At 40.3% G+C, this 17,296-nt stretch overlaps 1 protein-coding gene across 3 annotated transcripts in view; it reads right to left on the bottom strand.

Annotated features, from left to right (window-relative positions):
- LOC115215714 (growth hormone-regulated TBC protein 1-A-like) overlaps window positions 1-17,296 on the bottom strand; it is an 87,377-nt gene that overhangs the window by 23,540 nt on the left and 46,541 nt on the right. For 2 of the 3 annotated variants that reach the window (XM_029785007.2, XM_036505789.1), the window contains exons 2-3: window positions 16,881-17,032; window positions 9,704-9,750 (exon numbers count right to left, since the gene is read on the bottom strand). In XM_029785007.2, coding sequence (XP_029640867.1) covers window positions 9,704-9,750; window positions 16,881-17,032 — 199 coding nt within the window. Of the gene's footprint in view, window positions 1-9,703; window positions 9,751-9,853; window positions 10,032-16,880; window positions 17,033-17,296 lie in introns of those variants that run through there. The other variant, XM_036505790.1, reaches the window with a different exon arrangement.

Raw genomic sequence — 17,296 nt, 5'->3', positions numbered from 1 at the left:
TTTTCATGGCACCAGCACCAGTGAGGTTACCATATAGCTTGTAAGAAAGACTAAGATCCCTTTCAACTGAATGAGACTATAGTAGAGAAGTAAAGAACATATAAGCGTAGGAGTGGCTGTGTGGTAAGTAGCTTCCTTATGAACCACATGGTTCCGGGTTCAGTCCCACTGCATGGCATCTTGGGCAAGTGTCTTCTACTATAACCTCGGGCCAACCAAAGCCTTGTGAGTGGATTTGGTATGCAGAAACTGAAAGAAGCCCATCATATATATGTATATATGTATGTGTGTGTGTATATGTTTGTGTCTGTGTTTGTTCCCACAACATCGCTTGACAACTGATGCTGGTGTGTTTATGTCCTCGTAACTTAGCGGTTCGGCAAAAGAGTGATATAATAAGTAGTAGGCTTACAAAGAATAAGCCCTGGGATTGATTTGCTCGACTAAAGGCTGTGCTCCAGCATGGCCACAGTCAAATGACTGAAACAAGTAAAAGAGTAAGAGTAACACCAAGTTCACTCTGCAGAGTGGTTAATGTTAGGAAAGGCATCCAGCTGTAAAATCCCTGCCAAAAAAGACACAGTAGCCCAGGGTATTTTCTACCTGGCTGCCTCCTGTCAACCATCCTACCTATGCATGCATGGAAGATGGACGTTAAACAATGATGATGATGATGATGATATATATATATATCATCATCATCATCATCATCATCATCGTTTAACGTCCGCTTTCCATGCTAGCATGGGTTGGACGGTTCAACTGGGGTCTGGCAAGCCCGAAGGCTGCACTAGGCCAGTCAGATCTGGCAGTGTTTCTACAGCTGGATGCCCTCCCTAATGCCAACCACTCCGAGAGTGTAGTGGGTGATTTTATGTGCCACCGACACAGGTGCCAGACGAGGCTGGCAGACGGTCACGCTCGAATGGTGTTTTTTATGTGCCACAGACACAGGTGCCAGACGAGGCTGGCAGACGGCCACGCTCGGATGGTGTTTTTTATGTGCCACCGACACAGGTGCCAGACGAGGCTGGCGAACGGCTACGATCGGATGGTGTTTGTTACGTGCCCACAGCACAGGGCCAGTCAATGCGGTACTGGCTACGGTCTCGTTCGGATGGTTTTCTTATGTGCCACCGACACTGGTACCACAAGGATACAAATTCCATTGATGTTCATCTATTTGATTTGATTCGATTTGACTTGACTTTCACTTGCCTCAACAGGTCTTCACAAGTATCACAAGCAGGAAGGTATGCACAGGTGGACTGACTACGTCCCAGGTAGTGGCCATGGGTTATGGCTTCACTAGTCTTGCCGGGTCTTCTCACGCACAGCATACTTCCATAGGTCTCGGTCTCTAGTCATTTCCATGGTGAGACCTAACGTTCGAAGGTCGTGCTTCACCACCTCGTCCCAGGTTTTCCTGGGTCTACCTCTTCCACGGGTTCCCTCAACTGCTAGGGATTGGCACTTTCTCACACACCTATCTTCATCCATTCTCGCCACATGACCATACCAGCGCAATCATCTCTCTTGCACACAACAACTGATGCTTCTTAGGTACAACATTTCTCTCAAGGAACTAATGCTCTGTCGAGTAAGTACACTGACATTACACATCCATCGGAGCATACTGGCTTCATTCCTCATGAGCTTACGCATGTCCTCAGCAGTCACGGCCCATGTTTCACTGCCATGTAGCATGGCAGTTCGTACACATGCATCATACAGTCTGCCCTTTACTCTGAGCGAGAGGCCTTTTGTCACCAGCAGAGGTAAGAGCTCCCTAAACTTTGCCCAGGCTATTCTTATTCTAGCAGTTACACTCTCAGCGCACCCACCCCCACTACTGACTTGGTCACCTAGATAACGGAAGCTATCAACTACTTCTAATTTTTCCCCTTGCAAAGTGACGGAAGTTGTTTTCTGCAGATCTTCGGAGGTCAATGCTCCCGAGCATCTGCCACATACAAAAACTATATGTATATATATATATATATATATATATATATATATATATATATATATATATATAATCGTTGCCAGGGCCACGGATTGGCTCCCATGCAGTGGCACGTGAAAAGCACCACTTGAGCATGATCATTACCAGCACCTGTGCCAGTGGCATGTGAAAACAACATTCAAGCGGGGTCATTGCCAGTGCCACCGCACGGCTCCCGTGCAGGTAGCACATAAAAAACACCTTTTGAGCGTGGTCGTTGCCAGAACTGCCTGACCAGCCCTCGTGCCGGTGTCACATAACAACACCCACTACACTCTCAGAGTAGTTGGCATTAGGAAGGGCATCAAGCTGTAGAAACTTTGCCAGATCAGATTGAGCCTGGTGCAGCCTCTGGCTCACCAGTCCTCAGTCAAACCATCCAATCCATGCCAGCATGGAAAGTGGACGTTAAACGATGATGTTATATATATATATATGTTTTACTGTTTTACTTGTTTCAGTCATTTGACTGCAGCCATGCTGGAGCACCGCCTTTAGTCGAGCAAATCGACCCCGGGACTTATTCTTTGTAAGCCCAGTACTTATTCTATCGGTCTTTTTTGCCGAACCGCTAAGTGACGGGGATGTAAACACACCAGCATCGGTTGTCAAGCAATGCTAGGGGGACAAACACAGACACACAAACATATACACACACACTTATATATATACACATATATACGACAGGTTCTTTCAGTTTCTGTCTACTAAAACCACTCACAAGGCATTGGTCGGCCCGGAGCTATAGCAGAAGACACTTGCCCAAGATGTCACGCAGTGGAACTGAACCCAGAACCATGTGGTTGGTTAGCAAGCTACTTACCACACAGCCACTAATCGTTTGATGTTCTTTGTTTTTCATGCTGGCATGCAGTGGATAGTTTGATAAGAACACACAAGCCCTCTGTTTTGGTTTGGTTTCTACAGCATGATGCCCTTTCCAGTTAACAAAGTGTACTGGGTGCTTTTTAGTGGCACTCGTACCAGTGAGATTATCAAGTACCTGAAAGATAAGGCCCTTCAACTGACTAGACTGGAGGAATAAGAAACTATTATAGAGAGGAGCAGATGTCTTGCTGAGGAAGTGAATACATGGCTTATCCACCTGGAAATTGAGAGAGAGAAAGACAGAAAAGAAAGAGATGTGAAGTCCAGGTATACCATGAATATGAGACAGAATAGGACTGTAAATCTGAAAAGATGAATGTGTAGGTGAGTGCATGGAGTAAAATGTAGTGTGGCAGATAATTAGAGATAGGGAATGAGTTATATGTAGATGATATCAGTTCATTGTAGGGGCGAGTGAAAGAAAATAGAGCAACGTAGAAGATTAGGAGTCAGAAGATGAAGTGTGGAGGAAGGCTTCACAGAGCTTCAATTCTGCTGAGACAGATGGGTCTTCTCAAGCACAGAATATCACCATTCATCTTGGTCCCTCATCATCTCCTCTGAGAAGCTCGGCATTTTGAGATCAGTCTTCACAATTTCGTTTCAGTTCTTCCTAGGTCTACTTCTTACACAGGTTCCTCCCATTTCTATACAGAGCTATCCTCATCCATCTACACCATGGGACCATTCCAGCACAGTCATTTCTCCTGCATACCACATCTGATGCCTCTAACGCCCAATTTTTTTTTTCTCAGCACATTTGTACTTCGTTGTATATGAATACTAACATTACACATCCATCAGAGCGTACTTGCTTCATTTCTTTCAAGTCTTCACATTTCCTCTGCATTCACAGCCCAAGTTTCACAGCCATGTAGCATTGCTCTTCATACACAGGCACCAATACAATCTGCTTTTCATTCTGAGAGAGACATATTTTGTTACCAACAGAGGTAAAACTTTTTTGAACTTTCTCCAACCAATTCGTATCCCAGCAACTATACTTTCAGATCATCCTCCTCCACTGCTAATTAAGTCACCTAAATAACTGAAACTACTTCTAGGGAGCCTTCTGGACATTTTGGAACATCTCTTTCTTGTGTGCTCTCATTATTTATTGCTCCTTCACATCTGCCACAAACAAATTCTACTTATGTAATTGTGTGTGTGTGTGTGTGTGTGTGTGTGTGTGTGTGTGTGCACTCACACACACATATATACTGTTTTTAAAGCATTTTTTATTAAGATTTATTTGCTTGAGCAGTGTTTTCATAGCTAGATGACCTCCCTACTTTAAAACAGTGTAGGCATTTTGTTATTCAAGGAATCTACCTTGCTGAACAACATAACACATATAACACAAGGGTTCTAGGATTCTAAGATCATGTGATCAGAAGCGTATCTCCTTAGCCTCCCAAATATTCCAACTTCTAAACTAGAACTAATTTCTAATACAGGTAAATATTATAAACAAGGAAAAATAAGATTTTATGATTTTCACATTTCTATTGTTTACAAATATATTTTTCTATGCAGGAACAAAGCACTCTCAGATTTCTCTTCTTGGTTTTGGTGAAAGAATTTTACAACAGAATGCCCTTCTTAGTACTGACCAATTTACTCCTAAGTAAGATGAACAATGTGCTTAAATCAGACACGGTTGAACTAAGTAACATTTTTTCACGCTGAGAGTTGCTAAACCATGGAACAAACTGCCGGCATCAGTTGTTAGTTGTCGGAGCACTGCATCCTTCAAAACTTCCTGAGATTCGCCAACACTACACCTGATTTTCTCCCCTCCATACACACACAAGCATGTATCTGACTCATACACTGTTCACTTTCCAGACATTTGTACACTACTGCATATACTTTATACGCACTTTCTGACAAGTTGTGGTGCACCTCAGCACTGTATACAATAATTTCATTATTATTATTATTATTATAATATATTAACCTACTGTATCTGGCAGCTATTATACATTAACTAATTCCAAGTTAAATAGCAGTGACTCGATAGAAAACAGTATAACTTGAGATTACGTGGTTTTTCTCTTTATTATAGGCACAAGGCCTGAATACAGAGAGGACATTCAACTGACATGTGGGGACGTAAAGACAAATGGAAAATGATAATGAGATTACGCGGTTGTTAATGTTTAGCCCAAGTTCAGAACTGATCAAGCAGACCTATCACCAATGGCTTATGACCAAAAACATTCCAACCATGAACATTTGGTGGGTTTTTTCTCTTGTTTTGTTTTTTAAAACATAGTATACTTAGGGCTACATTGTCTAATATATCATGTCTTTTCAGTGGTAACTGTTGTTGTTCTTCTTCTTCTTGTTGAACAGACTGAGACTATTGTTTTCTTTATGTTTTAATCATGACTCATGAGTAAACTTCTGGCAAAAAGATATATAATGATGTAGTATTAAAGGGAAATAATTCTTTCAGGTCAGTTTTCAATTTTATCAACATAATCAACACTTAAGTTTAATTTGTCAAAATATTTTCGGCGCTTTAAGACCGCGAACTGTTGTGTGTTTCTTAAATGGCTTACAAACACCTTCCACGCTGCAATTGTTTTCGTTTCAGCACACGATCTCAGATCAAAGCACTTGCTATGCAAGTACATCTCCAAAATAATCAAAAATAAATGAATAAAAATCATTGTATTTATTCTTTTGTTCACAATTGTTTTTTTAATGTTTTTCTTATATTAGCAAGGGGGAAAACTCGAATTAAAAGAGAGAAAGTTCAATGAAAAATCAGGGAAAAGTCAAAATTTTATAACAATAAAATTATAAGTTTATATAAAATATTAAAAATTCAAATAGAGTTTAAATTAGTTGAACTGGAGCAGCAGTTTTTCATGCAACTAGTACGCAAATATCAACTCTTATGATACAATACTAGATTCTACACATTACCTCCACTAACAAATAAACCATACGTCTTGTTCCACTCAGAGGCACAAATCTCTCACACTTTACCTACAACCCATCTATGCTGTGCCATCTCTGAAGCCATCATACCCAGTAACTTCAATTCTCACAACACTTTCTGACTCTCAATCTCTTCCCACACTGATGTTGCTAGTGAAAAAACTGAATCTTTTGAAAACATTCACTCTTTACAGAAAACATTCACTCTTCTCCTACATGAATCCCTATCGAATATAAAACCACTCTCTTTTTATGTCCAAATCTAGCCTCTGCCAGTCCATCAGATTCTCTGCAATTATTAGGTCATCCAATCAATGCCTTGACTCAACCATCCACACAAATTACATAACACTTATTCCTGGACCCTATAACACTGAGTTAGCTGACTGGTTGGAGCTCTGCTAGTTCTATGGTAACTCCCTAGCAGTAGATGTACTTCACCTTTGATCTGTCAGAGATGGCACTGAAAGTGATTGAAACCATCTTCTTAGGCATGACTTTTTGCATCCAATACACACAAGACACTCAAAACACTATATACACCAAGTAGTTCACTCTCCTAATTTCACTGCAGCATTTCAGGCAAACAACATAATCTATGAATCACCTGTTCTGCAAATTGGATGGTTTTTACCTACCACTGCAACTTCTACAAGGCTATCAACTGAAATGCAAATGATTCCATACATTGCATAGTCTGCAAGCTTGCTTTCCCAAACTGCAGCCATGTTCTTTTTAGACCAATGACAAAAGCATATTAACTTTATTCAGCCCCTCTTTCCTTTCCTTCTCAACCATGAAGGTTCTGTAAGAAGTACTCCCACAAGGCAATCACAACATTTGCACCTCACTGCACAGACTGGGAAAATCTTCTCCAAAACTATCCTACCCAGTCATCCAAGATGGGATACCAAACACTGTAGCAATTCCAGTTGCTTTAAGCCAATGAAACCACTAGCCCTGACAATGCCCCTTTCGTTATTACCCTCAAATACTGTACACCAGAGATCTTTCTCACCAAACTTTTCAATCTTTCTCCTTCTGTGGAGATCTATCTCAATCTTTCAACACATGCTACAATGTATCCCATTCCTAAGAAGGGAAACTCCTTTGACTTCACCAACCAACACTCTATTGCTCCTACTTCCAGCATATGAGGAGAGATGGACATTCATTTTTCTTCTTTAGTCTACACATATCACTCATGGATGTTGACTCCAACTCAAGAGCAAATTTCCCTCCAGGCTGTGTGAACTCTGAGACAATGCACATTCCTGTGTCCAACATAGGTTCTTAAGGACATATGTTATGAGAGGTCTAACTACCAGACTTTAACATTCCCATGATGACTAAACCAGCTTCCCTATCTGGTTTGCCAGGTGTTGTGGAAGACTCTACAGGACTAAAAACAGGACCTAGCAATGGACAGTTGAGCTCATTATAAGCCAATAGCCATCTACACAAGTGGTGTCTCATAAAAGTATCCTGCACATAGGCTGACAAACTATGCAGCAGGTACAAGACCATAGCCGCAAAAGTTCCAATAAAAGACATTCATTGACAACCACATTGTTTGACAAGCTGAATACCTCACAACCTTTAAAGATCATCAGTACATAAGTTATGTAAAGCCAAGATCAACAGGAGGCTTACTTTGTTACATTATTCCCCAGTGACCCTTGCCCTTCAGAAATTTAGAGGAAGTAATATTGTTGCACTTGAGAAAAGCTAAGTATAAAACCATTTTCTGGAATATGAATCTCTGATCTAAATTACCTGCCTAAAGGGTCTATCAGTGGCTTCTTGTCAGTCACATCATTGCATCATGTGCTGAAGAAACTCTCTCTGAGAGACACTTTATCAACACCCTCTCCTATGCTGACGACACCACTATCCTCTCTTCCCTAACCTTCCATATCCAAGCATTATCCACAAACAACCAAGATGCCTAGCACTAAGCCTGTATTGATACCATGAACAAAGATCACAAACCTTCTCTCATGGGGGTCATGTTTCCTTCAAAAGTACAAAAGCACAATCACTACACACATAAAGAAAACAATACTATACCCCATCCCACACACATTTTAAATATGAACAACATTCATCTAAAACCCTCAAAGTCACTGCAAATCCTCAGCCTCATCATCCATGATGTTCTCTCCAGATGATCTCACATCCTCAACATAGCAAAGTCTAACCTAACTTTTCAAAGCCAGAAAATACTTGAGATCATAATTATTTACTCATGCTACACAAGGTCAAACCAACAATGGAGTACTGCTCTTACATTTAAGACAGTGCTGCTCCCATACATACATACAGACATCAGACACCACAAAGGAAAAAAAATTTGGGGTGGGACACCCAACTGATTAGCATGATGTTATTCTTCAAAACACTCCAGCCTCTGTTCTACAGATGGAATACTGCCTCTTCTATCACTACTACAGTGGCCTCTGCTCCTTTAGAGCTGGCTGGTCTCATTTCCCTTCCACTCAGACTTTCTTTACCTATTTGTATTTCCTCTTTTTATCAGCCTGTCCAATGCCCACTTGCGGGCCTTCCACCAACAACCTTATCTTCTAGAATTTCTTTCCTGCCGTCTATGCTCATCAGCTCATAGCTATTCAAAAAGAACATCAACCACACTGATTTCACTGATCTCAGAGAACATATGAAAGTCAGGAATACAGCCTCTTCCTCAATACCAAATCATTAAATTTCTTATAAATCCACACAAGACTGCTCCTAGTTTTGTGATACAAAACCCATTCTTTATAACTTGATAATAATAAAATTAAAATCTCACATCATAATTTTATCAAAAAACCATTTATGTTTCAAACACCAGCTTAATAAGAAAAGTTATTTATTTTATTAAATCCTCTAAAATTCCTGATTTTCAAAATTAATTGGAACACAAGATCAGTGCATTTAATTAGCAATATGGCTATGGAAAGGTTAAGAACTATAAAAGACATTTCATATATGATTTTTCTTCTACTTTCTATAAAATTAAAGAAAAAGGGCAGCATCTATAACTCCTTTTTCAGTACCCCTGTCACTGGTAGAGGAAGAAAGGACAATATCCACAAAGCTTGGCTTGAGTGCTTGCAACAAAGCCAACTTAAAGACCCCCAGCATTAGGTGGTGCTATTAAACCAGGTAAAGGATTAAGTCTGCTACCCATGTGCTGGAACATATCCAGCAAGGAGCTTTCACACAATTCCTATCTGCAAAATTTCACTCACAAGAATTTGGTTAAACCAAAGCTTGGTAGAAGAAACTCTCGAGGTGTCACATGTGTGTTTATCACAGTACCTAATAATAGAATTACTGTTGCTCTATTAAAATTTTTCATATTAAGTGGTAAGTAGCTTGCTAACCAACCACATGGTTCCGGGTTCAGTTCCACTGTGTGGCATCTTGGGCAAGTGTCTTCTGCTATAGCCCCGGGCCGACCAATGCCTTGTGAGTGGATCTGGTAGACGGAAACTGAAAGAAGCCTGTCGTATATATGTATATATATATATATATATATATATATATATATATATGTGTGTGTGTGTCTGTGTTTGTACCCTAGCATTGCTTGACAACCGATGCTGGTGTGTTTACGTCCTCATTATTTAGTGGTTCAGCAAAAGAGACCGATATAATAGGTACTAGGCTTACAAAGAATAAGTCCTGGGGTCGATTTGCTCGACTAAAGGCGGTGCCCCAGCATGGCCGCAGTCAAATGACTGAAACAAGTAAAAGAGTAAGAGTTTTGTGTATTTCATTTTGAAATGTAAAAAAAGCTAAGGAAATTTATGCAATGAATTTGAACTGTTGGTTTAACAACTTCATACTTACTGTTGCCCGATATTCATTTGGTATTCCTTTCCGACAGAAGCGTTTCACTGAAATAGGTGAAACACATTAAATTAGTCAAAACATTAAATTAGTCATAAAGGTTGCTGCTAAAAAAATGAAATTCTAAAATAGAAAATTAAATTAGCCTACTTTTTATGTTTCACTTCCACCTCTCATTTCATTATATAATCAAGAGAATTTTTGTCCCAATTATTAAACATCATTTCACATTCACTCTCCATGATGCCATGGCTTGGAGGAGTTGTACAATTTTTACTGAATTCTCATTTGGATCTGCTGCCCTCCAAGATTGGTCAGGGGATCAGGAGAACATTTCTTTCACATGCATGCTATTTTTGTTATTGTTTCAACTGGATGACCCTCCTAATACCAATCAATACACACACACACACACACATATATGTGGGTGGGGTGTTTGTGTGCATGTGTAGGACACTGCCCAAGGATTTATAACAGACAAACTGTAGGCAGGAACTTCACTGCGAGCTAGCTAGGGAGATGGTCTGCAGTGAAGTTGACTTCTGGTTAAGCAGCCTTCTACAAAGCAGGCATGGACTGATGTCTGTTGCCCTTATATATCTAACTCCATAAATCTTTCACTAATGCATTCTAGGTCTCCATAATTTATTTGTGTATAGCTTAATTAAAGCTATAATTAGTGACCTCACAGAAGAACAACAGCTTTTGCTTTGCACATCGAAGTAAACAAAAAATCAAAGAAACGTAGCAAGCAGCAACAACACTGAAGCTACAACAATTCTGGCCAAAGTGGGCTGAGTTATGATTCACCCAGGCAGAAGCACAATTTAACATATGCAAAATAACTTCTGACCTAACGAAATATTCATACGTAGTAGTGGCACTAGATGAGGACACAGCAACGAGGGTGCTAGACATGTTAACCCAACCCCCCAGCAACACACAAATACATACACCGTGTTAAAAGACAAGCTGGTGGATACATTCTGGTGGAGCAACTGGGAAGTGGCAGCCAAGATACTGGAGGAAGAATTAGGTGATTCTAAGCCTTCAGAGTTGATGGGCAAGATGTTGGCATTAGTTCCTCCTGGTGAGTTACCTTCCTTTTTGTTTAGGGAAATATTCCTCCACAAGTTACCACCCCAGGTCCAAGCCCTCATAACTCAGACCGAGATCAAGGACCTGCGGCAGTTAGCAAAAGCAGCCAACAAATATTTTTTATCCCATGGTGTTATGGTCAACATCATAGGGTGAGCCCCGAATCATGGTAGAGTTAAGCAAGATGACCTGTGCTTCTACACAAGTTTGGGGGAAAGGCTACGAAGTGCAAACAACCATATAATTTCAGGATCCCTTGGCCATTAGGCCCAGGAAACTCCAAGGCTGGCCACCATTGAATACCTTGGTGGTCGGCAGACACGATCAACTGCTTCTCTATGTCCATGGCCAGAGCTACAGATGTAGGTTTTTCATTGACACAGGAACAGAAGTCAGTGTGATCCTAGCATTGGTAAGAGACCTCCGTTAAGGAAAGCAGGGCCAACCTTTAACAGATGCCAATGGTTCTACAATTGAGGTGTATGGTCACCACATTCTTTCTCTCAACATCGACTCACAAAAATACACATGGACATTCACTATCGCCGATGTCCATCAGCCGATTCTTGGGGCAGACAGTTTTCGAGCACACTTGCTACTGATTGATTTGCAGGGGAGATAACTCATCAACAGCAGCACACACGCTTCCATGTCTCTGGAAACATCTGCACATGCCACATAGCAACCGTCTCTCAGACCGAAAACGAATTCTCAAATCTCCTTGTGAGTCACCCAATCTCATTACTCCAACATTCTCTAAACCTACAGCACACCACAGAGCGACACACCACATGCCCATCACTGCTCATCCCCCCAGTTCACAGCCACACACATCGTCTGTTGCCAGACAAACTTGCTATTGCAAAGACCAAGTTTGACAATATGGAGCCCTTGGGCATAGTTTGCTGACCAAGCAGTCCCTGGTTGTCACACCTGCATGTGGCCTCGAAACTCAATGGAGGTTGGTAATCATGCAGATATTACCACCGTCTCAATGCAGACATGATACTCGACTGCTACCTCGTTCCACACATACAGGACTTCTCTGCCCAGCTAGCCATGTGCTTGGTTTTCTCAAAGGTCAACCGCATCTGAGGTTACCACCAAATACCAGTACAAGACGACGATGTACTGAAAACTGCTGTGATCACTCCTTTCAGGCTGTATGAATTCCTATGTACACCCTTTAGCCTGAAAAATGCAGCACAATCCTTCCAACGTTTGATGGACACCATTTGCAGGGGTCTTGATTTTGTCTTTACATTCTTAGATAATATCCTTATTGCAAGCCAAAATGCAGAGCTACACAAGAACCACCTAGTGACTCTTTTTGATAGACTGAAACAGTATGGCCTAGTAATCAACCCCACAAAGCGTGTTTTTGGTGTCACAGATATCAACTTCCTGGGACATTGAATCACAGGTGTTGGTGCTACACCCCTGCCAGAAAAAGCGAAAGCTATCTTATCCTTTCCACACTCCCACCACAAGCAAGGCTCTACACCAATTTCTGGGCATGATAAACTTTTACCATTGCATCATCTCTTCTGCAGCAAGAGTGATGAGACCCCTATACAAGGCACTATCAAAAGATGGTTCAAAAAGACAGGTGGAGTGGGATGGTGCAATGACCTCAGCCTTCAAATCCATAAAACAAGCAACCATGCTAAAGCAGCAATGCTGTTCCATCCTCATATGGCATCTTGGACTGTACTCACAGATGATGCCTCCAACACAGCCATTGGGGGTGTTTTGGAACAATACATCAATGGTCAGTGGTGATTATTTGCTTTCTTCAGTCAACAACAGTGACCTCCTGAACAGAAGTACAGTGCTTTTGACAGGGAACAGCTAGTTGTCCAGCTAGATGTCTGCCACTGTTGCCATTTTCTTGAAGGCCACAAATTTACAGTGTTCACAGACCACAAATCACTCACCTTTCCTATGAGCTCTCAAAGCCTTGGTCTGCATGCCAGCAATGATAACTGAGTACACAACGGACATCTGAATACACCACGGCCATTTCCGAGTACACCTCGTACATCCAACATATAGCCAGAAAAGGCAATCCAGTCGCTGACACACTCTCGTGTGTCCTTACCTGCTCTCACACCTACCTAGCCCCAATAGCAGAAGGCCTGGATAACAAGGCTATGACTGTAGCCCAACAGACAGATGACGAGATCAGGGCTTACCGCACTACCATCATGTCACTTTCCTTGCAGGATGTGCACTTTGGCTCCAATGGCACAACTCTACTATATGATGTATTCCCTGGGAATCCATGACCGATCATCCCATTATCCTGGCGTAGGAAGGTTTTGACATCATTCACAGACCGTCCAACCCAGGTACTAGAGCCACACAGCACTTGCTGTCAAGCAAATTTATGTGGCACAGTATGGCCAAACAAATTGGTGAGTGGACCAAGACCTGCATCCCCTGTCAACAAGCTGAGTATGTATGTGTATATATATATATATATATATATATATATATACATATACATATATGTATGTATGTTTATGTCTGTGTGTCTGTGTTTGTACCCCACCCCAGCATCACTTAACAACCAATGTTGGTGTGTTTACATCCCCGTAACTTAGTGGTTTGGCAAAAAGAGACCGATAGAATAAGCACTAGGCTTACAAAGAATAAGTCCTGGGGTTGATTTCTTCGACTAGGCGGTGCTCCAGCATGGCCAGTCAAATGACTGAAACAAGCAAAAAAGTAAAAGAATATATACATATGTACACACACATTCATACACACACACACACATACATTCATACACACATACAGAGAGAGAGAGAAAGAAGGAGATTTATATATATTTATCCGCTGGGCTGTCTTGACTAAGAAAGAGAGTTGGTGGTGACAGTGTTATGAATGAATGGTGATTGTGGTGATGATGATAGTAGTGATAGCTATTTACAGCTAATTTACAGCTAATGGAAATGCTCAAGGGGATAGTGGTGAAGAGAGTGGAGTGGAATTAGTGGTGGTGATGGTGGTGGTGGCAGTTAATATTAACAACAACAACAATGGTAACAGTAGTAACTATGACAACAGTGGCAGCAGTAATAGTGGTGGTGGTGGTGGTGGTGGTGGTGGCAATATTGTTTGTTGTCCATTACAAAGAAGAAGAAAAAAGAAATAAAAATTAAAACAAACAAACAAAAATGGTGGTGAGGGTTTGTGACCTACTTTGAAAAAGATTATGGGCCAATCACAATAGAATAACCACTTGGAAGTTTGGCACTTGTGTTACATGACAGATAAGAAACCATAAAGAATGCATGATTGAGGATTTCAAAGGGAAAAGAACAAACATGTCACTTGCTGTGTTTAGAAACCTACCCCATCACACACACAGACACATGCTTTTAAGTGTTACACACACAGTCTTAGGGGCTTTATCAACTGTAACATCATCATCGTCATCATATTGCAAATACCAGTCGTTACTGTAGAAGGAAGTCAACAGCTCCAAGACATAACCAGCACCATCAACATCAAAATCGGCAATGCCTCAAACCAACGAGAGACCCATGATGCAGCCACTTAACTTGGTAGAAATAGCAAACAAATGCCTCCCAAATCACACACAACCATCTTTAAAAAAAAAGCAGGGCATTTTGGATAATATAATCCTAGACATGCTATGCTGGAGTAAAAATCAAGGTGGTTACAGATGGGAGGCTTTCAATCACAGGTATAATGACACAGGGTTAGCCTAGGGTTAAATAACAGCATCAACAATATCAGAAGTTATCATAGTTGTAAATCAACAGCCCCAAGATCTAATCCAATCATCAACATCATCAACAACAATACCATGAATACCATAATATCACCAATCCAGAACCTGGTATATTCATCACAACACCAGCATTAGTGGAATGGACCAAGTAGGCTTCATCATAAATTCCAACATTAGTGGAATGGACCAAATATGTTTATTTCAGACACCAACATCAATGGAATGGACCAGGTATTTTTAAATGAATTTTGGAGATGAGGAATTATCATTATTATATTTTAATACAGTGGTTCCCAAACTATGAGTCGCGACCTACAGATGGGTCGCAAACGGAATCTTAGTGGGTCGCAAAAAGTTATAAAATTACGCATTAGCTATATTTTTTAGAAGATAAAAGCGATTTTGCGAAATATTTGCGCGACGAAGAATTTGTTCTGAGGCTTACAAGAAACAGGCTCGTCCTTCTCACAGGCCTCACTGAAGATGTAATCTGAAATAAATTTGTTAATTTCATTAATGTTTTTACTCAGTAGAGTTAAGTGGGTTGTCATAAACTGGTGTGATAAATAGTGGGTTGCGACTCTAAAAAGTTTGGGAACCACTGCTTTAATATATTTAGACTGGTATCCTCATCTTGGTTGTTTTACTCAATAATGTTCTTGGAAATTTGTACCAAAATCCTGTTTTTCATTTATGGTCACTGGCATACAGGAGTTCCTATGGATAACCAGTTTTGAATTTTTCTGATATAGCCTGCAAAACTAATAAACAAGAGGAAGCCAAGAATGAAACCCTGCTGCACACCAACCAGCAAGTTCAATTCTTTACTGAACTCATTGTAAACTCCCAGTTTGCTAATAGTATTCCTGTACATAACTTGCACAGCTTTCACAAACCAATCATCTCTCCTTTTTACTATGTATACTGGACAAATGTCTAGCATCTCTAGCTGTTCTGTTCTCTTGACCCTCCTTTCCTCCATTCTTTTCAAGCCTGTCTCTTAGCTTTTATGACTATTTACAACCATTAGATGTTTACTTCTGGGTGGTCATGTTTTTGTTTTTTTTTATATTTTAATTCTTACTACCCTATTGTCAAGGTAGATTGTTATGAAGAGTAGTTCATTACACTTTAGGATTATTGTGGAGTGCTTTATGGTCTTACTCTCTGTTGGAAATCTCACCTCTACTATGCTATATTTTTTCCCTCTAGCATCATGTGTTTTGGTGTCCCAGGTGGGTCTGAGGCACTTTGCTATTTGCTGCTGTATCACTTGCTATATTTTCCAGCTTCTTGTGTCAATACATTTGTAAACAACAGTGTAGGGACCTCGCTTCACCCTGCTTGAGATTTGAAATCAAATCTACCCACTTGTTGTTTGTCAAAACAGGCGGGGAAATTCTCTCCACACAAGATGGTTGATGGGGAAACACTTGACTGCCAAAGACCTGTGCTGGTCAAGAAAAGGTCAATCGGATCTTTACCCTTTGAATGGCAGATCGAGAAATTAATTTTTTGTAACCAAACACTTTCAAACTTCGGACACTGGTAGAATGTGTCATATAAAACATCTTTCACTCTTAGCGTTTTTGAGAAAAGTTTGTATTTTCAAAGTTATCTCATGTTAAAGTTGTCGTATTTAGGTAATTTGAACCAATCAATGACGTGTATTCTCGATCTGGAGAAGATTTCCTGCTTGTTTTGACAAGCAACAAGTGGGTAGATTTGATTTCATATCTCAGGCAGGGCAAAGCGAGGTTCTTACACTACTCCCCTGCTAGAGAGATTCCAAAAAAAGAACTTAATTTATTGACCCTGAAAGAATGGAAGGCAAAGTTGACCTCGGCGGAATTTGAACTCAGAACGTAGCGATGGGAGAAATACCGCTAAACATTATGCCTTGTGTGCTAATGACTCTGCCAGTTTGCCACCTCAATAATAATAATAATAATAATAATAATAACAACAATAATAATAATAATAATAATAATAACAACAATAATAATAATAATAATAATCATTTCTACTAAAGGCACAAGGCCTGAAATTTTGGGAGAGAGGGCTAATCAATTACACAGACCCCAGTGCATAACTGGTACTTATTTCACTGACCCCAAAAGGATGAAAGGTAAAGTTGACCTTGGTGGAATTTGAACTCAGAACATAAGGACGTATGAAATGCCATTTAGCATTTTGCCAGGCATGTTAACGATTCTACCAGCTCACTACTGTAATAATGACAATAATAATAATAATAATAATAATAATAATAATAATAATAATAATTGTTCAACAAAACAAAAAGGTGACCCTTACTTTTTCTGTTGTGGGGAACTTTTGAGTTGGGAACTGAGTCGTTCCATCGCTTGTTTCGTCGCTCTAAGATGGGTTTATAAGTTGATACAAATTCACTATTGAGTCCATAGTCAAAACTATCTGAACGTTCAAACCCATAGCCATCGACCTTACTGGAAAAGAGAAAGAAGCATTTGTAAGTTTTTTTCTGTTACAAACTCATTGATATAATTATCGGCAGTAAACCGTTTAGCCATTACATTAATAACAATTGTTTCTAACAAAGACAGAAATTTTTTTTTGCGGGAGTGCGGACAGTTGATTATATTGAGCCAGTACTTAACTGGTACTTTAGCAAGACCAGAAGGATGAAAGATAAAGTGAGACTTTGGCAGAATTTGAAATCAGAACATCAAATATCAGAACAAATAACACAA

The sequence above is a fragment of the Octopus sinensis genome, linkage group LG9 (genome assembly GCF_006345805.1).
Source record: "Octopus sinensis linkage group LG9, ASM634580v1, whole genome shotgun sequence".
Taxonomy (NCBI): domain Eukaryota; kingdom Metazoa; phylum Mollusca; class Cephalopoda; order Octopoda; family Octopodidae; genus Octopus; species Octopus sinensis.
This window is presented reverse-complemented; position numbering and strand designations above follow the sequence as displayed.